This window comes from Balearica regulorum, chromosome 12 (genome assembly GCF_011004875.1).
Source record: "Balearica regulorum gibbericeps isolate bBalReg1 chromosome 12, bBalReg1.pri, whole genome shotgun sequence".
In the NCBI taxonomy this organism is placed as follows: Eukaryota; Metazoa; Chordata; class Aves; order Gruiformes; family Gruidae; genus Balearica; species Balearica regulorum.
This window is the reverse complement of record NC_046195.1, coordinates 20,420,895-20,447,314: the sequence shown is the minus strand read 5'-3', so window position 1 is coordinate 20,447,314 and position 26,420 is coordinate 20,420,895. Positions and strand designations below refer to the sequence as shown.

Here is a 26,420-nt window from a genome sequence, read left to right as displayed (position 1 = left end):
GCACCATATTTCCTTTCAGGAGCTTTCTGAAGGAGTCGGGCAGGAGCAGCGGGTTGTGCTCAGGGACGTACCGACGTGCACCCAGAGAAGGGGTTTATCTTGCGATCGCGCCTTGTGAGAGCACAGAGGGAACGGCAGCTCCAGTAAAAATGCAGAACAACTATCACAACAATTAATTTTCTCAGCTCAGAGCTTTACCTGTAAACGTTTCTGTACGAAAGGCAGGCAGTAGTGCTACGCCTTCTAACTTACCTGATGTAACTCAGGTTTTAGCATAGCTAGAACTTAGCTTTTTTAAAAATAAACTTTCTTTGAATAGACACAGCTGATGAAAAGATCCAGATTTTGTATTAGACAAGCAAGTGCTGCACAACACCCGGATCAAGGCAGCTGGATAAAACCTACTATATTAAAAATAAGACTCCGACTTGAACACACACCGTTTCACTCACCGGTGCTTTCACTGAAATCACTCGGGATTTCTCACATATATCAAAAAAATGACACTTTCTCCAGCTGGATGGCAGTGGCAGGTCACAGCGACGCCTGCACCGAGCAAAGAACGGAATACAGCACCATCACGGAGCTGCCGTGCCTTTTTTCCTGGGTGAAGCCCCAGTCCTGTGAGGAACCTGCCGAGCGGCGGGACAACGACACCGACCTGAGAGGCGCTAATGGCGGCGGCGGCCCCTCACAGCCCGCCGACCAATCACCGCCCCGCTGCGGGGACACGTGACTTCTGCCTCGGTAGCGATGGCGCTGAAATCGCTTATTTCCGCCTCGGCAGCAATGGCGGCCGCCTGGGTTTTTTTTTCCCCGCCCCGCCCTTGCTCCTCCCCGTCTATCACGTGGTCGGTGCGGACGCACACCCGGAAGTAGCGGCCGGTGGCGGGTGCCCCCTGGGCTGCGCCGGGGGAGGAGGAGAGCGGCGGTTCGGTGTCTCCGCCGTCCCCGGGCCCTGCCGAGCCGGTGAGGGCCGCAGCGGGGGGAAGGCGGGGGAGGTCGTCGTTGTGGAGACAGGCCTGCCCCTCTCCTCAGGGCCCCGGACCGGGGAGGGCGTCCTGAGGGGCCGGGTGGGCCCTGAGGAGACCGGGATGGTTTCTCAGGCTCCGGGACAGCGTTACCCCTGGACGAAGCTGTGCCTGAAGGGTCGGGGGGCTACGAGGAGTCGTCGGGCCGGAGCAGGGGTATCACGACCCCTGAGGGACCTCGGGCTCGGGGAGTGGGAAGTGAGGGAGGGGGGCTTGGGACTCGGCCCTGCCCTGGGGGTTCATCTGCCCTGGGGGGCCCTCAGGGGAAGGGGCCACCTCTGCCTGTGCTGCGGGGAGGAGAGCCTGGGCTGGGGGTGCTGAGTCTCGTCCCCTTCTCCCCACAAAGCTGGGGGAGCTGGCTGTGGTTGAGGAGGGGTGATGGGGCTGGGGAAGAGGGGAAGGCGCCTGCTGCTGTCCCCCAATTATCCATAACTCTTCTCCCCCATTGCCTGCGTTTGGTGTTCATAAAGCACCCGCAGCCCTGGCATCTCCCCTGCATCTCCTGGTGTTTGCCTGCAGTCTCCATCAGCTCTCGGTGCTGATTCAGGTCTCTTGGCCCGTGGGAGTGGGTGCTGCGTGGGCAGCACGATGGGAGAGCAGCTGCGCAGCAGACACGGCACAGGGGAGAGGAGCGAGTCGATGCTCATCTGATCTGCTCTGGCAGGGTTTCGTCTCTAGTCGTTAATGGCAGGATCAAAAGCCTTCTAAATCAGTCACAAATGGAAAGCGTTACTAGTATAGTGGGGATAACTCACAAGGAGAATACTGAGTGCTCTGAATGCATCCATAGGTGATTCTTCCTTTAGAGGAATTGTTTTTAAGAGGTTAGAGTTCTTCAGGTTGTTTGGTTTCACTAAAAATGCAACTTGGGTCTTTAGAGTCTGCGTGATGAACAGCATCAGGTTCTTCGTGATTTGAGTTCCCTTGGGTGGCTGATTCCCTGTTTTCAGTTCACGGTTCAGCTTTTCTGTGGCTGGAAGAGCATGTGGTTGTTGTCGACATGAATGTTTGTGTGGGCAGATTTAATGACGCGTTTCTGTGCCAAGGAAAAAAATAAATCAGTAATAGGACATTGATTTCAGCAAAAAAAAAATCTATAATCAAAGAAAAAAATGTTTAAATGCTTTAAAAGAGGGGCAATCCTTAGGAGTAGGGGTTGCAGATACACCTTTGCAAGAAAGGATCTGGGGGAAATCAGCCCAGATCCTGGAGACCAGCGGTTTGCTACCACAAGTGGTAACAGGTGAACTGGGAAGCACAAAATTTAGGTTTCAGGTGGACTCTTAACCTGCTGTGGTGCAAGCTGAGGTACCCTGACAGGACAAAGTTCATCTGCATTGTGCCCGTTCCTTACCTGGCTTAATGATAGACAGCTTTGTGCCCCCAGGTGATGGGCGCCAGCCCACAAATTAGCTTAACAGTGCTGAAAGCCTGAGACAGCAGAAAAAGAGGTGATCGCAGCGGGAAGAGATTGCCAACCCTTTATGGCAACCAGAATTATTAACAGAAAGTCTTCCCTTCCTGTGCCTCTGTGTCCGTGCAGTGCCTAGCGTAGTGAGGCCCTGACCATGCCTTGTGCTTCTTGGCCCTGCTGTAAGACAGTACTCAAAGAGAACATGTTGGTTTAAGGAATTTGCTATATTTTTTTCTGCCAGGATTTTGTTACACCATGGTTTGCTGAATAGCTTTTTTTAAAACTAGTTGATGTGTGGTTATGGAAAGGAATTGGTAGGCTGAACTACTGTTTCCTTTCTCTAATGACCAACTGTTCCCCTTAGTCCAGCAACAAATGTGGCTTTGTGCCTGCTCTGCCTTGCAGGCTGGTGAAATAGATATTTTTTACCTCCACTGTAATTTTACCTGCTGCCAGACTATGACAAAGAGCAGAATAGTTGATGTGAGCACCGAAACAAAGCCATGCAAAATGAAACAATGGCCATGCAGCTGAATTTCCTCCCTCTGACACCCTTGTTAGACATGAAAGGTGTATCACATGCTCTGTGGAAGATTTGTGTTGCAATTTAGAAAGTACTTTCCCTTTCAAAATTCATGTTTTCTGTACTGGGAAAATGGCAAATGAAGACTGAAAGATGAGGAAATAGTAGATAACTGTTAATCCAGCTGTAACCCAATAAGCTGGTTAAGCCTGCCCACCAGCAGCTTTCCTGTGGGGAGAAATGTAGTGACCCACCAAACATTCTGAGGCCTTATTTTATGAAGAATTAAGAAACAAAACCTATTGATTTATACTTGGCAACTGTTAAGTAACAAGAGCAAAAGTTGCTTTGTTTTATTATGCTCAGCACCGTGTGTGAATGCATGAAAATAATCTCCCGCTGCAGTTGGCTTTTAGGGTAAAGCTATTGAGACTGCAAGCTTCAAAACTGTTTGATACCATCTGTTGTAGAAATGGAAGCTAATGGTCTCTTGCTGCTTTAAAAAAAAAAAAAGTTAAATCTTGAAGTTACCTAAGTGTTTATTACAAATTAATGGAGTGTTATAAGATGTTCTCATTATGTATGCTAGGACATCCTGACTTCAGAGTGAATTAGTGGTATTATTTATATATTTATATGTTTAGTGGGTAGTGGACCCAACTCTGAATCAATTTGTTCTGTATTAATTGGTGTGCTTCAAAGATATCTTTGTTAACTCCTGACAAGAGTCAGCTTCTATGCGGATGGAATTCAAACTTCAGGGCTCTTCTGTAAATTAAGCCTCAGATCAGCTGATGTTCCCAATGTGCTTTGGGACTCCTTTGGGTCAGTTATACTGAGGTGGAAGAACGTGGTTTAAATACTTAGGCAGTAGGTTTGTGAAATAATGTAAGTTTATTGCCTGAACTGTGGAGTGAATTGTATGAATATTTGTTAGATACAAATTTGGAGTGTTTTATAAATTAAAAACAAACTGAAAATGTGCTTTAGCTTTTTAAGGCACTTGAAGCCTGCAACACAGTTGACTTTCTCTGCAACTGTTACACAGGAATGTTGTTGCAAAAGTGTCATCATTTCATAATAAGGCTGGTATGGTAAAGCAGTCAGGTGACTGCCTCTTGGGAGAATAATTAAATGGTTTGTGATGAAAACTGAGGATAAGTAAACTTGGCATGAACCAGAGGTAGTACAATCAGCTGATAAGAGCAAACTCACTCTGCAAATGCTTTATGTACACGGCACAGCTTTCGAGTGCTGCCTGTGGTAAAGCTGTTGTATTGATTTCTAACTTTGTCTCTTTTTTTTTTCCAGGCTGACCTAAACTGAGTTTTTTCTAAACATCATGGGAGAGATTAAAGTCTCTCCTGACTATAACTGGTTCAGAAGCACAGTTCCTCTTAAAAAGGTACGTACAGCTGCAATCAATGTGTGTGAAATGTCTCCTCTTGCTTTGTAGTGGGGCAGACTAAGGTGTTTGGTTGATGTAGAACAGTTGTGGCTGTGCTAGTGACCTGGCTTATCTCCCGAACTGTTGTTCCACACGTCGTATGAGTGCATGAAAGCACACTGCTGATCTTCACATGCTTCTTGGAGGTCACTTCTGCACGTGGTGGTGGGGAGCAGAGGCCTGCAAATGCAACCCACGGCAGCAGTGCCTGGAGTGAAAAGACTGAGGAAGAGACTCCCAAGGGAATAGCGTGTGCTGGGGACCGCGTGTGTGCCCTCTCACGGAGCTGCCTGTGCGCACTGCAGCAAGGCAGGGCAGCTGACCCGGCTGCTGTGCTGCCAGAGCCCCCTCTGCCATTCCTACCCGTCACTGAAGCAGAGCGTCTGAAGGCAACTTCTCAGCAGTCGGACTGCACACAGGGTTCCTGAGAGTGGAAAGGTGCCTTAGCTATGGTGGAAAAAATGAAATGATTTCTTCCACTGTGTGTCCTTCACATGTCTTCTGCTTAATCACACTGTCCGACCGCTTTCCCCTCTCCCTTGGATTTCTCCACTTCCTTTCGCTGAATTACAGGCGAGTGTTTGAGGTGCACGGTGCTCCAACTTCTGCTCTCCACGTGCCGAGCGGCAGAGGGCATGGAGTGCAGTACTAGTATGTAGCTCCTGACCCAGGCTGGCTGTCGCACGTACCTGTGCTGATAAGGCTTGCTGGGGCTGTGGTTACAGACTAACCTGAGCAGCAGCCCAGACTGAAGGACAGTCTTGCCTTTACCCCTCAGCCTGCTGCTCCTACAAGCACGGTCGCTCTCGTAACCATACAAGCAGAGCAGTCAGTGTCCTGTCTGTCTTGGGAGTGTTTTATAGCTTGTTTTTTGTGCTGTCTTCCAGCTGGTTCAGTTCCCTATTCTGGATGGCTGTGCGGGCCGCAAGGAGCACGGGGATGGTGCTGGCAGCAGAGGCGAGAGCAGCATTACCTCTTTCAACAGCAAGTTGGTTGCTGTTGGGCCACTCGAAAGGGACTGTGTCCCCAAACCTAGGGAACAAATCTTAAGTATGCCTAGCATTATTTCCACTGAGCAGTGTGTCGTTTTCTCTAAGAAATTACCTTTATGGAAGGCTGTAGGATTTCCCATTCAGGGTTTCTCATTCACTTTTGCCAGATTGTGTCTTCAGTAAATAAGAAAGATCCATTGCTGCTGACTATGCATGCTCTGTCTAGGCTCTGGCTGTCCAGCTTCTTTCTGTTTCTAGCCGGTACCAGATCCGCTGGGTCTGTTTGTGCCGTGCTGTTGCCCCCAGACAATGCCTCACCGGGTCAGCAAAGCTGGGAGACCGTATTTCAGCGGAAAGACGTGGGTGCTCTGAGGCACTGCTTTATGGGATGCAGTACAGTAAATGAGAGGAGCTGGAGGTTGTGGTTATGCAACGGAACGTGTTGCTGCTGCCCTGGGGACTGTGCAATGCTGCAGCTCACTGCTGGGGCTGCTGCCTTCAGCTGCTGCTGACTACTCAGGATTTCATAAGTGGGGACATGTGTAAACTGAAGCTGCTGTTGACCTGGTGACCTTCAGACTAGGGAATACCTTATCTTGAGTGATTCGGTCTACTCAAAAATAAAGTGATGCCATGGTGGTGAATGTGGGGTATGAAGAAGGTAAAATAAAGCTAGTCCTGGTATCTGGAGAGAGGGAAGAAGAAAAGGCACAATTTGAAGATGTAACTAATCTCTGAAGCAGTATTTAGGAATGCATTTGCTTGCATTATCCCCCCGAGAGTATAAGCAAAGCACGTGCAGTGCAGAGGAAGGCATGGCCAAGCATCGTTGCTGCTGGTGAGCACACGTTACGCAGTCGGATAGACCTCAGGAAGCAAAGCCAGAGCTGTTTGTTCGAAAACAGGTTGAGATGTTCCTCCTGCCAGGAGCAGGAAATGCACAGCTCCATCACCCTTCCTGCTCTTGTCAGATGCAGGAAGTACAGTGCAGAAAATAACACTTTTAAATGAAGTTTTTAGCTTTGCCTGTGAGCCTCCATTTGCATACACCACTTGCTGTCTTTGATAAGTCCTTCCTAGAAGTCTTCAGCAGGGGACACCTTGGCCCTGCTAAACTCAAGGGAAGTTTTGCCCCTTGTTTCTATGAAGTGCAGATTTTACCCTTTATGTAAATTGTAGGCGATCTTGATCGACCTATCGGAACAAGAAAAAGGCTGGTGACCTTCCAAATCAGCTGTTAACTACACTGGTTTGTGATTTCAAGGATTATGGTTTGCCTTTGGAAATACTTCTAAAGGTAAATTTTGTAGTAGCCACTGACAGCTACCGTGAACTGATCCAAAATTACTGACAGAATAACAGCTGAGAACAGCGAGGCCTGGAGCTCGAGTTGTGTGCGGAGGGTTGGTTTTGAGGGGGTTGGGAGGGCTTTTGTACAAAGTTTATTTTTAAAGGGTTTCAGTGGTCTGGAAGCTCTGGTATGCAGTCTTTCTTTTTTCTTTTTCTTTTTTTTTTTAAGAGACTTTACAAAACAGCATCATGTGATTTCTTGCATGCTCTCAGAGCCTGAAATACTGGCTTTATTACAAGCAGATTTGTTAGTCGAGCAAATCTGATTTATAATACACTGTTCTCTGATTCCCTGAGAAGCTTAACTGTGGTGATGGAAAAGCAAATTGTGCTTTTGTATCGCTATTCAAAAAGCTATAAAATCTTGATACAGAGGAGATGAATTCCTGCTGTGTGATGCAGGCTTTCCCCAGAGGTTTGTGCTCATACAGCTCCTACCAGATCAACGCTTTTGCTGGTTTGCGGTGTCAGAAGAGCATCTTAAACGTACAAAACAGTTTGCTGGTAGAACTGGCTCTGCAAAAACAAGTCAGGCTCCAGCATCACTAGAAAAGATGACCTTTACTGAATTCCTGTACCGTTAAAGATACTAATTGTGCCAAGACTTCTAGCTTCTGCTCTGAGATGGGCACTATGAGGAACTGCTCGTTAAGGATAGCAGCTCCTGTGTGAATAATCTCCGTCAGCTAGTCGTGTGTCCTAGGTGCTCCAGATGCTCCTGAGGTGCTGCCAGATGATGGAAGTGTTTTTCTTTGCAGTGCTGCTTTGGGAGTTGTGTGCGTCTCTGTTTCCGGCAGCTGGCTATACTGCTTCAGATCAATAATTTGTGGTGTTAGCTGCTTCATTCAGTAGGCTTGCATGTATCCAGACCTGTAACATCTTTTGTCCAGTGAATGCAAATGTCGATGGTTGTTTAAAAAGCTGTCCCTGGGGCAGTGCTGGCTCTTCCAGCCTCCAGCTGTTGCTCTCAGTACCTAGAACTGACGTCCTGGGCCGTGGCAGCAGCTCCTTTCCCAAGCATACTTTTCCACTTGTGGACTATTGCATAAACCTGGTCCTTTGGGGCACGGCCTTGCTGTTTCTGTGATTTATTTCAGTATGAATTTTCAGATCCAGACATACGACTGTTCTGACCAAGGCCCTCTGAGTTGAAACCCGGAGCAAACCATTGCAAACTTTAGTTAACCACACTTCCTCAGAAAGGAAGAGAGATTTTTTTTTTTTCTGGGTGTAACTTCTGAAGTGCTGTCCATCACTGTAAAACCGACGTAACTCACTGCTTTCAGCACTTGCCGTGTTCTCCAGTTATCTGCAGAAGGATGAGCCCCAAAGATGTCACGTATTGTGCTGCTGCTGACTCCGCATGGCACAACGTTTGTATTCCAGCTTGTGTAAGGACACAAAAGCGTTTGTTCTGACAGTTCTGTTTCCAGCAGTATTCACACAAACATTGACATTCCAGTTAGTAACCAGCCTTAGAGGAGAAAGCTATTGTGAAGAGGACTAAAAGACAGTCTTGTTCAAAGGACTTTTATGTATTATAATATTTACTAGATGACAGAAATTTTGTAGGAGCAATCCTGGAAGCTGGCCGAAGAACTTAATTTGTCTTGTGTGTTTCTTCTCCCCCCGTGCCTCTTTTTTTTCCAGATAATAGTAGACGATGATGACAGTAAAGTCTGGTCGCTGTATGATGCGGGACCTAGGAACATTCGGTGCCCACTCATATTTCTCCCTCCTGTGAGTGGAACTGCAGATGTGTTTTTCCAGCAGATTTTGGCGCTGACTGGATGGGGCTACAGAGTTATCGCTGTGAGTATTCTCAGTCCCGGGTCCAAGTTAGCGTACTTGTGCTTGTTGCTGTAATCAGAGGTTGGATAATGAAAATGAACTTCTTTGTGTTGATTAAGGAGAATCCACACGCAAAAAATGAAGTTGTACTCCAGAGTATGTAGCGTGCAGATCCAGGCTGGAAGCTGCTTTGTGTTTATGGCAGCATTTACCCAGAGCCTTGTGCATACACATTAACGTCTCGGTCTGTTTTTTCCCCTTGTGTGCCCTGGACATCAGTCATCTTTGCCTCTAGCTGGATCTTTGTTAGCCATGAGGTAAAATGTGGGTCAGTTCAGGGTTTCCGTGTTTCCCTTCGGGCTGGTGGACAACCTGGTTCTTAGCCTGCCTAGTTGCAAATGCCAAGTCACTTAAAATCCTGACAGCATGCTCTTTGTGGCTTCCTAGCTCCTGAGCTGAACTGGAATCACGGACTCGTACGATATTTCTGCTAAACAGTATGGCTTTAGGAGTGCTGGTTTCTCTAGCAGCAGTTAATGATTTCTGTACCTGCTACAGAAGTGCTGAAGAATCGTTCCAGCCTCTCATCCCACCGATTACCGAATGAAGCAATGCTGCGCTTTCCCCAACAAACTTGCTCTGCAGTGCTTTCAGTTGTGTGTTTTTGTGTGAGTGAGGGGGAGGTGTTCACACCCTGTGGCAGCAGGGACCTTGCTGAGGAGCTCGAGCCTCACCATACAGGAGAAGCACCTGAAATGTGAGAGTTGGGATGACTTTCAAGCAGACAGCTGACAGGTCTGATCAGAGACCTGCTTTTCCTAATTTTGTATTATTTTAGTTGCAGTATCCGGTGTACTGGGATCACCTTGAGTTCTGTGACGGATTCAGAAAACTGTTAGACCACCTTCAGCTGGATAAAGTGAGTGCTCTGAGATGGGGAGATGCATAGTTGCAATAAAAATCTGATGTTTGATAGAGTCTCATTTAAGAGCAAGTGTATAAAATATGACACAAGAGCATAGCTATAAATAGGCTGCGTTGCAATTTTACCTTTGAAATGAGCTTATTTTTGAAGGTGAATACTTTTGAAAATTGTCATACTTGGTCTAAATTCATCTGCTGTTCTAGGCTTATTAAATTGTGTTGGTTAACTAGTTTTTCATGAGATCCTGTGGAAGTTATCCTTCCTAATTCATGTAGTACAGAATACCACAACAAAGTATCTTGGATTGGAATAGCTATTGAAGACAGAGTGAAATGTTTGAGTTTTTTTCTTAAGCCTGATGAGCAATTTTGAACTATGACCTAGAAATGCTTCCTTTTTTTAGTATTTATCACATCTATATCATGTATGAAACCAGAAGCTGAATAGAAAGAGTTGTATTCTTTTTAAAACTGGGTTATGAGGACAGAGTAAAACTTGAATGACTTATTTTTGTAATGAAAAGTTGTGTTTCGAGGTCACTTATTTCACAAGTGTAACATGATGGTTTTTTCCCTTGAATTAGGTTCACCTTTTTGGAGCTTCCCTGGGAGGCTTTCTGGCTCAAAAATTTGCAGAATACACACACAAATCTCCAAGAGTTCAATCTCTGATCCTGTGTAACTCCTTTAGTGACACTTCTATCTTCAATCAGACATGGACAGCAAACAGGTAAGGAAGGCTGAGACAAGCAGTCGGATTTGTGGCATTAATTATGTTGCAATGAAATGTGATGCTGACCTGGTTGGACACGTATCTAACCTGTTTCTAGCCTGGGTGAGGGAGGTGCGGGATGGAACGCTCGTGACTTTTAAAGCCACGCCACAAGGGAAATGTTCACAATTGGGAGTATGGAATTTGACGAGTCATCCTGTGATCCTCTGTGGATGTGTGGTCAGATTTAAGAATTCTGCCCATTTTCTAGCAAAACCATTTGGGGTGACAAAGGTGTTATTCACCATGTTTAAAATACACTCTTGCAATGTAAGACTAACAGCTTCCCAGAGCATTTCGAGCACCTAGCTGCAAAGTTTTCCATCTCTGGGCTCCTGAATCTTCTTCAGGATTTCATTTGAAGATAAAGCACAAAGTCCGTGCAAGGAAAGGGAGTGCTCACAAGAAAGCATCTTAATGTTGAAATCCTGACTGCTTGAAGATTTGTTACATCTTGTTTCTATTTTAGCTTTTGGCTGATGCCTGCTTTTATGCTGAAAAAAATTGTCCTTGGGAATTTTGCATCTGGTCCTCTAGATCCTGAAATGGCCGATGGGATTGATTTCATGGTGGACAGGGTAGGTAACTGCGTACTCTATGGCTCTGATGTCAATCTCTGTAGATTTTCTTAGCGGGAGGTCGTAGATATTTCTGCTGCTTTCATTTGCTTACCCAGAAGACAGGAGTAAGGGACAGATCCTTGGCAGGTGTGGACTGTCGCAGCCCCAGCAATTTAACTGATGCTGTGACTATCTGCCTTCAGATTCACAGATTAGTGGGGGTTGGAAGGGACCTCTGGAGATCTAGTCCAACCCCCCCTGCTAAAGCAGGATCACCTGGAGCAGGTTGCATAGGATCATTTCCAGGCGGGTTTTGAATGTCTCCAGAGAAGGAGACTCCACAACCTCTCTGGGCAGCCTGTTCTAGTGCTCTGTCACCCTCAAAGTGAAGAAGTTTTTCCTCACATTGAGATGGAACTTCCTGAGTTCCAGTTTGGGCCCGTTGCCCCTTGTTCTGCTGCTGGGCACCATGGAGAAGAGTCTGGGCCCCTTCTCTAGACATTCACCCTTTAGATATTTATAAGCATTAATAAGATTCCCTCTCAGCTTTCTCTTCTCCAGGCTAAACAGACCCAGCTCTCCCAGCCTTTCCTCAGACAAGAGATGCTCCAGTCATCAGCTTGTTTGTTTACGTAGATCAGGAGAGAGGGAGTTGAGAAATTGAGATGGAAGAGGAGGAAGTGCTGGGATACGTCTGGAGGCAGGAGCAAATAACGGAATGTGTGTTAAGCACTTCTCTCCTGTGGAGAGACCTTGAGTTGGAACTGTAATCTTCATCGGAAGTGCAGTCGTGTTCCCCATTAAAACTAAGGAGCGGATTTCTCTTTGGCTGGTATTGTTAATATTGCATTAACTTCCCGCAGTGAAATATGTTGTTAATCTGTATTTCCCTCTGCTGAAAGCTGGAGAGTCTGGGCCAGAGTGAGCTCGCTTCAAGACTTACACTCAACTGCCAGAACTCCTATGTAGAACCTCATAAAATTCGAGACATCCCTGTAACCATTATGGATGTAAGTTAATCTCAACATAATCCTTTTATTTAAACACCATTTCCTCCCCACGGCAGGTGGGGCCTGGATATTCTGTTAACAACTTAATAAATACTCGCAGCATCTAACTTTGTATTTAGAAAAGCCTTCTACTGACTGGGCAACACCGTGACTCCTCTGTGTTAAATTCTGACTTGGAAATTCTGTGCGATAACACAGCCGTATGTTTATGTATCACAGCGTTAGCTTTCTAGCTGTCAATGCCTAACGGGTCTGCTTGTTCTGTGCTTCATTAATGCTGTTCCACAGAGAAGCTGAGAATTGCTTGTAGGAGCAGCATATATCCAGTCGGATTTAATAAGCAAAATCTGATTAGACTCAGAACTAACTGCTGTGGCTTGTCACACAGGTGTTCGACCAAAGTGCGCTTTCGACTGAAGCAAAAGAAGAAATGTATAAGCTGTATCCTAATGCCAGAAGAGCTCATCTCAAAACAGGAGGCAACTTTCCATACCTCTGCAGGAGCGCTGAGGTCAACCTATACATTCAAGTGAGTCTCTGCAGTCAAACCCAACCTACTAACACATATAGCCAAACAGCAGTAGGAAACTCCTCTTCTGTTCTTCCTTTTGTTTCTCAACTTGCCCGAGCTCTGTTTGCTCTGGCTCCTGAATCACTGATACAGAAGGGCAGGGCTGGGAGCAGCCACATTCGTGGAGGACTTCCTCTGTCCTTTCTCTGAACTCTTGTACTCAGAGCCGTGATTCCTCCTCAGAAGGAATGTTTCTCTTTTACCAAAACCTTATGCTTCTACGCCTCTTTCAGTGTTATTTTCCATGTCCGACAGATCCACTTGCTGCAGTTCCATGGTACCCGGTATGCAGCCATTGATCCCTCCATGGTCAGCGCAGAAGAGCTGGAAGTCCAGAAGATCAGTCTTCACACCAGCAATGAGCACGAAGAGCAGTAGGTTTTGGAGTGCCGGTGAAAATGAGGAATCGGTTTGGTGGTCTTCCTGTGTACAATCAACCGTTCCCACTCTGCCTTTTTTTTTCTTGCGTTAGCCGATTATCACTGTGCGATTCCAACGGGATCGATCGTCAGTGAACTATCCGTGGACAGCCACCTCCAGCAGTGTAATGGGATAGATCTGTTTAATTTTTAGTCTTTGAATTCAAGGAAGCATCTTTGAAGACTACAGTTTTAAAAACAAAGACATTTTTGCTACCAAAGTCTTCACTATCATGTTCTTAAGCAGAACAGTATTTCTTTTTTATATTTTTCACTCGGCTGTATATATTGCCACATGCAGATTGTGTACTTATAAGCTGACATATATTTTTGTTGAATATTTGATTTAAAAGACGTTTAAGTGCCACTGTTGCCATCACTTATTTGCTTCGTGTGTTGTGTTGTAAGTTAGTTTGTTTCTATTTGAAATAAAGCGTTTGAATTTTTAACTTTCTTGCTGTTTAAAAATGATTTTCAATAAAACTTCAACTTCAGCAGTCTTGTTCTGACTACAAGAGACCAGCTGTGTAGCCTACTGCAGTTCTGGTTTGCCTCTACAGCTGCCTCTGGAAATTAAGAAAACCAGCACCTTCTGCTTGAATTCGCCTCAAGCTTTAATTATAAGGTTGCGCTGGTTTAGCTCTAAGTAAGAGTTACATAGTATTTTTTTAATATAGAATGACTAAGACATAACTTGCAAATTTAAGGGTAAAATCTGACTTTATTGAAATACAGACATTATTTTCCCCTTGAAACGCTGTAAAAATAAATATGATTTATTACATGACAAATTGGTATTTAAGAAAACTGTCCTCAGAGGCTGTGTAGATCACCAATGGCCATTCTTACCTTACACTTTTCAAGCTGTAACCCTATTCAGTTCTGTAACAGGGATTACAGAAGTTACCTATTTGATTTATAAACAGTACGTGTATGTTAATGTATATTTATAAACAGTACATGTTAATATTCTTCTCTGAAACTTTTTGTGAAGAGTGGAAACATTAACAATCACAACCCACTTGGTCATTTTGGAACCTTAAGGTAGCCTTGACTTTTCTCTTATGTCCCATTTTAGGGTGGGCATTTATGAACACATCTAAGACATGAGTGATGGACACCCCCAAAAAGGTATGTAAACAACATTTCTGAAATCAAAGGCTTTCCCCTCAGTAACTTAAAAAATTGACAATTAAAAATTTATATACAAAAACATGATGTAAACAAGTTACAGTAAAACAGTGTAGTATTTCCTGCTACTCACAGTATGACAAGTGAGACTCACTTGCTGAACTATTACAGTACCCAGACCATATGCAATAGCTGATAAAAATCTCCCTTCTGCACAAAGAGGCATTTTAGACCGTTAGCATTTGCCAATACCTCTGTTGTTTCAGAGCACGAAGGAAGTGGCAGCCATGCCAGCTGTTTCTGACAAGAAGCCCTTGAGTTGCAGCTGCCTCCTGCTCAGTGGCAGGGCAGGAGTTTCTCCTGCACCTCCAAGACAAGCTGCGGAAGCATCAGCTGAAGGAACTGCTGGTGCCCCCCCCGCGTTACATTGCTGTACACTTCCGGGGAGAGGCAGAGTCTGCGTTTGCTTTTTTCCGAATGCTTTCTGTAAAAGAAAAGAGAACGTTCTGCTGCACAGAAAGTACGAAGCTCTGGCAGGATGTTTTCAATTATTAAAATGAAGAGAAAAATTATGTATAATGGTAGTGAGGGGGCAGGGCACTTTCCAGCTCATGTGAATTGGCTTTGCACAAGTTCTCCTCTGTGCGTGTTGTGTAACAACAGAATTTGGGTAGTCCTTGATGCGTGTTATTTGAAGGAAGACAAAAGTATTACCTGCTAGATCTCTTCTTCCGATGCCCACAAGGCCTTCGTACAATCCCTTGATTGGATTTTCTCCTGCCATGATTGTGCCATGGAGCCAGATAAGCAGCATTCTGTGGCCGTGCTCTCTGTAGCTTTTAGTGCCTGACAAGGTCAAACCACAAATGAAATCCTGCACTTACCGTGCATGGCCCTGACCAGAGCACCTTTCTGAAGTGGAGGGTTTGGACACCTCTCCCTCCTCTTTGGGTTTTCCTAAGATGCTCTAAAGTACAGTTTAGCTGTACCTAGTTGTGCTGTGATTGCTAGATTAACGTTCAATTTAATGGAACTGGCCAGGAATGAGCTTGGCCGGCTCAGAAAACTTTTCATGGCAACACAGAATTTCTGCCTTCAGAGCATAGCTCAGCCCCTTGCAAATTCTAAATTTACTGCCACCTTGGTTCAGCTCCTTAAAAGAAAAAAATAAAACCAGCAAGTTTCTTCCATCCTATAGAACAAGAATTATAGCAAGAACTCGCTACTAACCCCCATGCTTGTGTGCTTTACTCCTAGACAAATTTCAGGATGTGGGACAACTCCACATTTGTTAAAACCAGCATTTTTAACCTAATCTTTAGGTTGTTTCAAATAAGACAGCTGGTTTTCTTCATGCTTTGCTGTTCTGCAGACTTATCTCCTAGAAACACAGTCCAAGTAAGGGAAGGAAGATAATCTGAGCAGTGTTTCATACCTGTCCATTGTTGCTCAATGGCCCTAATGTGGGCATCAGTGAATTTCCAGTAATGGGCCAGCTTCTTCCATTCACCAGGCCTGAGGTACTTGGTGGCCAGTCTCCACATTACCGAGCGAATGTGCTGTGTTTCCAGCCTGTGATCTTGCTTAAAGGTCAAGTGCTTTGCCACCCAGGAGTCGGAGTCACTGTTCAGATTGTCCTGCAAAGCCCAAAGAGGAGTTTCAGTTGGGACGCTGCAGATGTACCTGTTGTTCCGCAGCCTCCCACATCCCCAGCTCTGTGGGTCACAGTGAGTTCATTCTGGTACAGCACTTTTTTTTTTTAATTCTCTTTATTCTCTTGTTTCACTCTGTTCTAATCATACACATTAACAAACATAGTTAACAGCAGCTTTGCTGCAGAAGCCTATGCAGATCCCAGTTTGCATTTCTACAGTGCCTTTTATCTGGGGCTTGTATGCAGAATCACTTAATTAAATCTCCTTGCTCCCCTGCCACACGGGCACGTGCTCACCTCCTTTACACACCATACCGCAAAGAGGCTGAATGACTTTCCCAGGGCTGCACAGGAAGCCCATGCAAGGGCCTGATATGCACAGCGTTAGTCCTGAAGCTGCGCCTGAGCCACAGGCATATGCCCTCCTTGCCTTCCTGTTCCTTCCCTGGTACAACACTGTCTTTCCTGGTAGGGGAAGACGCCCAGAGTCTTACGAGGATGCAAGGGATGCGGTGTTCAGCTGTACTTTCAGCATGCTCCCTGCTCAGGCTGGCTTGGGGCAGGCAGGGTTTCAGGCAGGGGACGGGGGCTGAGCATCTGGAGGTGGGTTGTATGATGCCAACAAGAGCAAGAGGTGTCTGCCTTCCACTGCTGAAAAACTCCCTGGGTCCCATTTGGTGACCGCGGGCCAAAGATTTTCCTTCTGAGTGCTTCAGTTTCTCCTCCTGGGAAAAGGAACTAATGCTACCCATCACTTCTGCAGGGCTTTGGGAACAGCTGCCAAAGAATCCTTGAAAACTCTTGTTACCTTCAGTGCGGCCTGGGGCTTCTAACAACAAAGGCTTTTTTAAATAAAGAAAGACTTAAGTAGATGGTGAGGACTTTTGTTTTTCCTAAGTAAGGTGATGAAAGCAGAGGTCAGGCTGCCACAGCATGACCTGCGTTTCTTTCCTTTTGACAGTTGGTCGTGTAGAGTCTCAATGGAAAGGATAAAGCTACATCTGCCCTGGAAAGTGCAGGGGAGGGTGGTGTAAGCTGCTCACCTTTTCCCATTTGTAAAAGCGATCGGCTTTGATAATCATGTCCACCAAGTTGATGTGATTGCCTCGGGCGGCAACATCCAGAGATGTTTTCCCTTGCTGAAATTAGAAGAGGAAAAATCAGCTGGAAAAGACCTTGCACACTCCGGAGGTCCAATGTCTGTGCCCACCCGGCAGTCTGCAGCAGCAGGCAGCACGGCCCACTGAGCAGCGCACCAGCCGGGATGAAGGACCCCTGTTCTCTGCCTGTAAACACCTGGGATGTGAGCCAGCTTCAAGGGGCTGCGTGCAGGGCACGGGGAGTCATTTTCCAGGCTCTGCAGCAAGTCTTCTGTTGGCAGAGGGAATCTGCCCGTTTGGCAGGAGTGGTTGGGAAAGCCTCCTGTGGATGACAGGGCGCTTCCAGGCTCCCAGCAACACGGGCACAGCTGTCAACGGACCAGCTCAGCACAATCCAAGGCGCTTTATAGCCTTTTGCACAGCAGGTTTGCTGACACATGAAACTGAAGTGATTTATACAACCTCATTAATTTTATACGCTCCACATATGCATGATTAGAAAAATGTGTCCTAGGAGGAGCATAAGCTGATGGGACTATGAAAATGTAATTACGCTCCTTACATGAACATGATTTGGGATTCAGCGGAGGGAGGTTTGTATTTATATCTAAAAGTGTAGGGCAAAAAGGAGCAAGATTTGAAAGTCGCATGAAGGAAAGCGAGGCAGCCCAGCCATCAGGCATGCCAGTGAGAATGGTGCTAGCCTCAGATACGAGCAGAATCCCAATTTCACACAGAGAAGTGTGAATGTGTTCCCTGCGCTGAGTCTCACTGTGGTTCCACGCACGGCTGGAAGGTGGCAAACATGCGCTGCAGCTGAAGGCTGCTTCAGCCAGGTGGCTTCAAGTCTGTATGTATGTGCTTTAACCCACTGCGAGTGCAGGCACTGCTGTAAATCTCTGCCCAAGCCCCTTCAGCGTTTTCCAAGCACATATCGTGCTTTCAGGCTGCAGGCAACTTGCCTAACTCCTCTATAATTCCTTTCTTTTAATTTGAGGACAAAAGCCCTGGACACTGGTGCCAGATCTATACCAACCAGATACTTTTAACCTATTAAAATATGTATGCTGTAATTCTTGAGGTATATTATTTATCATTATTCGAGAAGATCTTTGATATTAATGTGCATGATAGCACAAGTAGAAGTAGAAGGAACTAGAACAACTTTGAGAAGAAAAAGTTTGCTCATTGCGTATGAACTGTTTTCTACCTTCCTAAGAACCAGTTACCTCCTTCCTGGAAAACACGTCAAAATTACCTACGCAGCAGTGGTTCAAGGCCTTATCCCTGGAAATATCCAGATTTTAATATTATTACTAGCCTTCCTTGAAAATGATGAAAAACAATAACAAAGACCATCCATATTTTCCCTCCATAGCCCCCCAAAATTTATTCAACCCATGAATAAATTTACATTTACCTTGTCTGTTAGCTTCAGATTAACTCCTGCAATGAGAATCATCTCGGCAATGTCCTGCCTGCCATGCTCCGCAGCGATGTGGAGTGAGGTCTGCTGTCTCTGCAGAAGGAGAGTGAAAGGTCTAAATTTCAGAGGGACAAGTGTAAGGTTGGAAGGACAATAGCAGGAGGAAGCACTGTAAGAACGCTGTCAGCTCTGTTCCTTTCCCCTCCACCCCTTTTGAAACTTGAGGGCCAAACACCCTCCTACCTCAAACTGGAGGTGGGCTCCTTAGGCTGAGCAAAACTGGTCTGTCTCTGTCCCAGCATCAGCACTAGGAAGCCTCCTTGAAAACATTTCAGTCTAAAGAAGGAACCTCTTTAGTTCCATAAAGCTCCCTAGGGTCACTTATAGGACTATATTATTTCCTGTTTGTTATTTAAAAAATGTCTGCAGGCAGATAGTTTGGCCAAGGGAGGAAAGGACCCGTGCCAGTTCTTTGCTCCTGGGACACAGGGCTGGGTTAATGTGTATGCACTGTAAGCCATATGCACCTTGGGACTATTTAATGGAAACAACTAAAATCAAACGCAAAATGTGGTAATTTGATGGTGTCATCAGACAGAACATCACTACGAGAATGACCATTAACCAAAACATTGCAAAGAAGTTGTGTAACTTTGTTACCAAGCCCCTCATTCACAAAATTACAATTTGGCAAGACAACCAGCTACCTCCAGGCTTGCCTCCCATTCTCAGCCCCTGAAACATTTTGCAGAATATCTTCAAGCCTGAAATTTCTCCCCCCTGCTTCCCTCCGCAACATCTCTGTGCACCAGTCCCAGGGACATGGCACAGCCCACACGTCAAATGCCATCAAACGATTACCTCACTGCAACACTTAGAATCTTTCACAGTTCCTAAGTTGTGCTTCCAGGTTTTCCCTGTTTTAAAGCACTCCTCTTTAATCTCATCCCCAAGGTGATCATATCCCCCATGGAATGGGTTCACATTTCAAAGACAAAGAACAGGAGCTGCAGTCTTACATTATCTGGAATGTCAAGGTCACACTCGGCGTCAATGAAGAGCTTCACCATGGCTGGGAAGTTCTGCAGTACTGCAATGTGTGTCGCTGATGCGTTTTGCTGTGGAAAGAAGACCCTGCGCTTAGGAAGAGCTGAGCTCATGGCACCGAAAGGACCAGGCTGTGCCCGACATGTCTTAATCTAAAACAGTTGCCAGCCTGGACTGGGGGTAGACTGGGGATACTCCCCCATAAGCACAGACCCCACAGCAGCACTGGTCCTTGCAGAGCTGCTTTGTGCTCTTTAACAGCTCCACAAAGTGGCTTTGCCTTTTTGTAAGTGATGAGAGCATCGAGCAGGACTTACATGATTAACAGCATCTGTGTGGATTCCTGCATCCACGAGGATCCTGGCTATCTCCTCATAGCCATGCAGTGCTGCGTAATGAAGGCAATTCATCTTCTTCTGAGAGGTACATCAGAAGAGACGGGTATTAGTCAGAGTTTCTTCTCAGAAGCTGCAGTTCTTACAGATTGTCCACAGAGATCTCCCTGCTTCCCTCCTGCAAAAGCCCCATGCCCCTATACTGACAAATCCATAGAGATTGTCTCCATGACCAAACTGGTCCCAGGGCAGCTTCACCTGCCTCTCTGTTCAAAGTACATGCTTTCCTCTGGCCTCTCTGTGCTACTTCTGAAGTGCTGGGCTCCAACGGCCTCACCCAGTAACGGGTGCCCTCCCTGGGAGGCCACAGAGCTGGGCAAAAATCCACAACGCAGTGTTTGGAAATGGCATCACCTCCACAGAGCTCACCTGGGTTTGGGCATTGACGTTGGCACCTGCTTCCAAGAGCAGCTTCACACAGTCGCTGTGACCCCCCTCGGCAGCCAGGTGCAGAGCCGTAAGTCCCTCCTGGACAAGGCAAAAAAAGGAGACAAGCAGCGTTTCTGTAGACAAGGCCAAGAGAAGGCAGCAGAAAAAGCAAGCCTCTACCCTGTCTTCTGAATCCATGACATGTTAAAATACCAGTTCTGAGGGCCAGGGATCTCCAATCGATTGTTAGGAAAATAAAGGACACAATTATCTGCCACCAACATATCAGAGTACTGCTCTGTCCTTATGCCACTGGAAACAGCTGGCCCAGGGGCCACAAGACAGACGTCATGTTCACCATCTTTTCTCCCCTTCAGCCCATTAGCAAACAACTGTTTTTCCCTTCTGAGCGCTGCAACCCATTTCTTTGCAAGAAAATGGAAACAAGTGGAATTCCCAACTGATTTAATCTGGTTTTATTATTGTTCTTCGCACAAAGGGCAGCTCATCTGGGGGAAGACAAATGCTACCAGAGTTACCACAGAAGGTGGTTTCCCTTTTCTTTCAGATCTTAATCACAATCAAATACACTTTTCAAAGACAGTAACCAAATAAGACTAAAAACGTTGCTGATAAACTTAATTGGGAGCGAGCTCTGGAATAAACGACAGCATTACTAAGCCAATATTTGCTATCTAAATCATTAACTATGTTCCAGCCACGTAATTTTCCAAAGTAGGCCTATCAAAGAGAAGGTCCATATGTTCAGTGACTAAGTCAATATTATAAAGCATCGTGAAGTTTAGTTTAAAACACACTCAATAACCATTTAGGCACTTGAACGTACAAGGGTCAGGGAGAAAAAGGAAGATTAAATAGAGTGACAAGGTAGGTCAGCAGATACAGCAGGAAGAAAAGGCAACACTTTAGAATTGGCTATTGGTCCAAGAAGGATGTTGCCTTTCACTGATACTCTGCAAGTGCGACCTGCATTTACACGTTACGCTTTAGATAAAATCAGCTATCTTCTAAACCTCTCCTGTCAATAGTGACTGCTCAGTCTGATGACTGTGGCAGGAGAGCATTTCTAGGGAGGGAAAGGGCAAAACTGTTGTGGTTTTTATTTCATTTAAATGTACTTACTAAGTTCTTTCCATCAACATCCACTCCAACATCTATAATCTTCTGCAGCACAGAGAGATGTCCATTTTTAGCAGCTAAATGCAATGCTGCATTTTCTTCCTGAAAGTAAACATCACTTTATACATATGTCTATCACAGGACTGAGCATTCATACACCACAACCTCGCACAGAGTAAGTATATCCAGCATGACTGAAAAGGAGATTGTAATCAGCAGCACGAGTCTGAAACAGTCTTCTAATAGGTGCAGCAGGGAGTGAAGAAACCCAGCCACCTTAAACTGGAGCACAGTCCACCAGGCTTGCGCCATATCCTGTCTGAAAAGTCCTGAAGAGAAATCCAACATGGGCTGAGGTGCAAATGGCTTGCAAGTGGGTAGGGAAGAAAAGCCCTGACATACCACAACCATAGTTAGAACTGCTGACAACTTGCCTGCATGAGCCTCGTGTGGTATCCTGTTTCCTGACTTTCACATCCTCTAATCCTTGGATTTTACCTCCCTTGCATGTGGTTTCATGCCCATACCTTGTCTTTGGCACTGTGGGAACAACCCAGCCGAATTAGGAACTCCACCACCTCCAGCTGCCCATACTCTGCAGCCAGGTGAAACGCTGTCCTGTCCATCTTTGAAAGGAAACAGAAATACAGTCTGAGAAAGGCTCAGAAAGCACAAGATTAGATCATCTGCTGCAAGCAATATAATAATGCCTTGGGCGATAACCCAGTCCGCAGTGGGAAAAAGTGCCACACTTCAAAAATAGTTACCTTTTATTCTGCTGTTAACTTTTATTCTTCTTTACATTTGGGATGACCCTAACAAAACAAGGTGAACAGAACTATCCATTGGGGCTAACAACTCCAAGCACTTTGGTCTCACCAAACACTGGAAAAAGAGATTTTTTCAGTGTTTATTTCATATAAAAAGAGGATAATAAGTAGTTTACTAAAGGATAAAAAAATGGAATTAATATCTGATACCCCAGTTATTGAGTAAGCCAGAACCCCTTTTGGGGAAAGGGGGAAAGGCAGATCTCTTGTTGCCTCATTTAACTCCCAAGCATCAGAACAGGGATCGCTCTAGGAACCATGAAGGCCAGGGAGTGGAAAAGAGTGTGTGCCAGCTCCTGTGTGCTCCTACGCTGTCTTCAGGAACAGATCAGCTAATGCTGGAGTATGCTGGGAGAGGGCCACCTTTGGTTACTGCTTACCTACAATAAACCCTGGAGCATCCGCTGCAAGAGAGGAGCACACTGAAATGCCTGAATTTATTCTGGAAAAGGCTACATTGGGAAGCCCTGGCTGCCGAAGCCTAACCAGAGCCAGAATCCCCATCATGCCTAAGCCGTCCTCCGGAGGAGAGCCAGAGCCTGTATGGGATACCCTTGGTACACCAGGAGTAGCATCTGACTCTGAATCTCTTCCTAAGACAAAGGGCAATATTTCTGCTAAGCTCAGCAAAGCAAGATCAGACCTTGTGAAACAAAGCAGTGAAGAGCCTTCCTACCTTGTCTGTCTTATCCACACACATGTCCTCCAGGTCCTCCATGATGAACTCTATCACCCGGATGTGTCCCCTCAGAGCTGCACAGTGGAGCAGGTTCCTACCATTCTGGAGAGGAGATGAAGGACCACTCATTTAACAAGTCCAAGACTGAGGGACAGTCTCTTTTAACAACCCGTTTCTGTTAGCAAAGACCCATTCCATGCCTCCCTGCACCTCTAGAGCTAAACCAGCTTGTGCTGCAGACAGCAAGGAACGACTGAAGTATTAATGCTCCTTTTCCCAACCAAGGTCTATTTTAAAATACACGGACTGCTGATTCACTAAACCCATTTCCTATTTCTGTAACACCTTCCACCTCAGCATGGTACAAGTGTGAGCTGAGAAAGCCGTGTACATCTCTATAGCTACAACCATTACACCTGTTTTAGGAACAAGGCAGAAGTGCAGATGGCAGTCCCCACAGCAGATGCTGTCACACAGCTTACAGATAAGCCTCCCTCCCTCAACCTCCGTCACTGGAGCCACATGATGGACCCACGCAGGGAGACTCTCTCACCCTATCGACACAGTTAATCTTGGCCCCAGCATTGACGAGGATCTGCAGGACACGGAGGTGGCCAAACCAGGCAGACAGAAGAAGTGCATTCATTCCAAACTGGGCAGAAGAGAACAGAGATACTTACAGCTAAACTGCAGCCACCACCATCCCCACCCTGGAGGGAAGCTGTCCCTCTACCTTCAGGAACTTTCCCAAATATTTTTTATTTCTCTCTGCATTTTTTTTAGCCCCACTTTCTCCAATTACTATTATTCCTGCCATGATGGCCCCAGCAGCTGAGCACAGACTTGCCTCTTGACTGCCACTTCCTAGTCAGTGCTGCATATTAGCCTGGTTGTTATGGGGTTGTTATTGTTGGCTGTCACTGTCTTCCCACAAGCCCCAACAACATGAACAGAAGCCAAGCAGCCCCATGCTGTACAGAAAACCTGACAGATTCTACCAGCCTGTTTCCTGGTCACTGTGCATGCAAGGAAAAGGCCAAAAGACAGAGCACAGACACATCTGAAAACAAGCATTGGTCCAGAAAGGCACTGCACCTGCCTCAGCAGGGAGGCCACAGCTTCCCAAGCACTGCAATGCCTTGTGCCACCCACCCAGGACTAAGGTGAAGTCTGTAACTGCTGGCCCAGCACCCAGTCCCTGGCGCTCCCCCAACACAGAACACATTTGCAGGACATGCAAGGGAGAGTTGCTTTTGTACACTGTCTTCGTCATCCACTGGGACACCATGATCCAGGAGCAGTCGCACAGCATCCACATTCCCTGCTCCCGCAGCCCAGTGCAGGGCAGTCCGGTCCGTCTGGAAGGGAAGGAAGGAGAGAGGGAAGGCTGCTGTATGCAGAGTGCGTGTGTATCCACACACGCACTGAAGGCCAAAACCTCCTTTGCCATCCCTGCAGCCAGAATTTCTCATTGTGCATGGTTTTCTTTGGACATAGCCCTCTGTTTCTTCGCTCTCTTGTCAGGCAGACCGGTGCCAGTCACCTTCTACTCAGAAACTGCAGTTCTGGACTATAACAGCAGCACCGGAATGAGAAACATCGCTGACCATGACGGAGAGATTGAAACAGTAGGGATGGGAGCAGTCCCATATTTTCAGGCACCTACTGGTCAACAAGGGAGACCTGCACCAGGAACTGAGTTAGTGCCACAGCCTTTGCGTACAGAGATAGCAAAATCGAAGCCTTTCATTGCAGCCATGTGTATCTGGCACACAGGCTACAAGGGGAACCATAAATTATCACCCTCCCTTAGCACTTTCAACTTTCCAGTCTGGCCAGAATGACAGTGCTGTGGGTTGCAGTGTGTTGTGAAACTGCTCAGTTGCCACAGGCCCTGTTTAGCACTGGGCTGTGTATTTTAAAGCTTTGACCAACTGAACACCTAATGAGAAGAGTAGCATTAAGGACCTGCAGTTCTGAAACACACCCTCAGCACTTCCTGCAGCTTAGAGGTGGAAAACCCCAGGACTTACATGGTTTTTGGCTTTGATGTCAACCCCTCTCCTGATGAGCTCCTCCATCCTGGCTGTGTCATTATGCTTCGCTGCATCATGGAACTCCTTTTCTGAATGAAGCACTGCAGCAGAGACAGAAGAGCTAAAACACTGCTGGCAAGAAGCACGGAGCAGCATGCCCAAACAAACCTCCCCTTCATCTCACTGGCCCCCAGCGGCTTCAAGGAAGGATGACAGCAAAAAGATTCTTCCAGCAAGAATACCAGCCCTACAGATGTTGGCATGTTTGCTGGATTCATCCTCTCCCACTATCTTCCCTTCCCTGAGCACCCCTGTGCTACATCAGTGGTCTTCCAGTCCTACCAGCTTCTCTTCTAATGCAGTGTCTTTTTCAGCATGGGCTTGCTCCAGCTGCAAAACGTTTTGATCCATTAGGTCCATGTCGTCCGGGCATTCTCCAAGGCCCGGAGCCGGTATGACGGCTCAGGCAGATGACACAGACCCTTTCCTCCATCCCTCCACTTAGATTCCACTGCTCTACAAGAAGGCCTTTACACATGGTCCTGCTGTGCCCCTCCGGGCAACCTGAATCAGCCAAGCAGCACAAAAGTGCTAGCCTGGCCTGTGATCAGTGTTGCATCTCTTAACAGAGTGTGGCAGTTCTGCACATAATTTACCACAACCGGTAGTATTTGTCCTGCACTGTTAGGCACAATTTAAGAATGTTTACTCTTCGTGCTGGGCCTTGCCCTAGCAATCTTCTCCTTGATCGAACAAACCTTCCTGCCAAGAAATGAGAGCAAGGCTGTTACTCTGAGCCTGCCACAGCCTGACAGGGAGGCTCTGAAGGTTTTTGGCAACGCTGGTGTCAGTCTTTGTTGGACTCAGTCTCTGTCGTGGTGCTTTAGGGGAAGTCTTTAGAGAAGTGTTTGAGTTCAGCCTGTCACATCCCACTGGAGAGCTGGCTCAGAGGCTCTGCTCTCTTCTGTTTCTGCAGATCTCAGGCTGTAGTTTGAGGGTAGCAGGGGCTCAATGCAACTTCAGTTTGTATCAACATATTGACTAGACACTAAGCACATGCCATACAAGAGGAATCAAAACATACTATTGTTCCCGTTCCACCACACTGAGAGCATAAACAGGAGACTTGCTGTCTAAATAGCACTACCCCATTTCTCTCTGGAGGGCACAGGAGAAAGGCATCCCTGCTGGACTCTTATGGCAGCAGAGGTATAACCTCATCCTCCAATTTCTGTTCCTCTTACCTTCAAACAAAAACCTTTAGCTCAAGAAAAATACAAGTAACACAAATCTTAATATCAGACAGGGTCATTCATGAGTGTTGGACCTGCTGCTTCACTGAAGGCAGGAGAATTTGGACACTGATTTCTGCAGGAACAGGATTTTCTATACTGTATACTGACACTCTGTCATCATCTGGTCAGGTGTGTTAATGGGACTGCATTTCCACACTGCATGGGAAATATCAGGAGAACTTGGGAAAAACCTGTGGAGTTTATGTTATTTAACACCAATGGCTATACACACACTATCTCCTTGCAAATGCTTATCTCTGTTCAGTGGAGTAAACCCTATGTTTCAGTTAAGCAAATGTTGCTGCCCCTACCCTCCAGGTGACAGAATGTGTTCTTATATTTTATGATAGCACAAAGCATTATTGTCAGGAGGCGCCAAACAGCCCCTTGACTTGTTTATTCTTTCCTCTGCCTTGGAAGATGCAGTAACAAACCTCGCTGAGGCTGTAGAAGCCGCATTTATTCTCAGCAACACATGGGAAATCATTTGACGGTCTGAGTTCCGTACTTTGTG

General features: G+C 46.2%; 2 protein-coding genes across 9 annotated transcripts in view; one reads left to right on the top strand and one right to left on the bottom strand.

The window, feature by feature from the left end:
* The first annotated feature begins 857 nt into the window (after window positions 1-857).
* On the top strand, window positions 858-14,505 carry SPG21 (SPG21 abhydrolase domain containing, maspardin). Its single transcript, XM_075763960.1, has 11 exons — window positions 858-969; window positions 4,280-4,373; window positions 8,408-8,569; window positions 9,387-9,467; window positions 10,057-10,202; window positions 10,714-10,822; window positions 11,707-11,814; window positions 12,203-12,343; window positions 12,641-12,759; window positions 13,883-13,935; window positions 14,202-14,505. Exons 2-10 carry the CDS (start codon window positions 4,311-4,313, stop codon window positions 13,905-13,907), a joined length of 954 nt encoding a protein of 317 aa, XP_075620075.1. The 5' UTR covers window positions 858-969; window positions 4,280-4,310; the 3' UTR covers window positions 13,908-13,935; window positions 14,202-14,505.
* ANKDD1A (ankyrin repeat and death domain containing 1A) overlaps window positions 13,506-26,420 on the bottom strand; it is a 25,495-nt gene continuing 12,580 nt past the window's right edge. For 3 of the 8 annotated variants that reach the window (XM_075763952.1, XM_075763954.1, XM_075763958.1), the window contains 14 exons: window positions 24,609-24,712; window positions 23,835-23,933; window positions 23,129-23,227; window positions 22,573-22,677; window positions 21,594-21,692; window positions 21,070-21,168; window positions 19,927-20,025; window positions 19,480-19,578; window positions 19,135-19,233; window positions 18,110-18,208; window positions 16,633-16,728; window positions 15,371-15,572; window positions 14,650-14,781; window positions 13,506-14,419 (listed from right to left, as the gene is read on the bottom strand). In XM_075763952.1, coding sequence (XP_075620067.1) covers window positions 14,358-14,419; window positions 14,650-14,781; window positions 15,371-15,572; window positions 16,633-16,728; window positions 18,110-18,208; window positions 19,135-19,233; window positions 19,480-19,578; window positions 19,927-20,025; window positions 21,070-21,168; window positions 21,594-21,692; window positions 22,573-22,677; window positions 23,129-23,227; window positions 23,835-23,933; window positions 24,609-24,712 — 1,493 coding nt within the window. In that variant the 3' untranslated portion in view covers window positions 13,506-14,357. Of the gene's footprint in view, window positions 14,420-14,649; window positions 14,782-15,370; window positions 15,573-16,632; window positions 16,729-18,109; window positions 18,209-19,134; window positions 19,234-19,479; window positions 19,579-19,926; window positions 20,026-21,069; window positions 21,169-21,593; window positions 21,693-22,572; window positions 22,678-23,128; window positions 23,228-23,727; window positions 23,934-24,608; window positions 24,713-26,420 lie in introns of those variants that run through there. The other 5 variants (XM_075763959.1, XM_075763951.1, XM_075763955.1 and 2 more) reach the window with 5 other exon arrangements.

Coding starts and splice junctions, on each gene's coding strand:
- SPG21 (XM_075763960.1), top strand. CDS start 4,311: ATGGGAGAGATTAAAGTCTCTCCTGACTATAACTGGTTCAGAAGCACA. Junction 10,203..10,713: donor CAGACATGGACAGCAAACAG/GTAAGGAAGGCT, acceptor TTTCTATTTTAG/CTTTTGGCTGATGCCTGCTT. Junction 12,760..13,882: donor AGCAATGAGCACGAAGAGCA/GTAGGTTTTGGA, acceptor GTCCCATTTTAG/GGTGGGCATTTATGAACACA.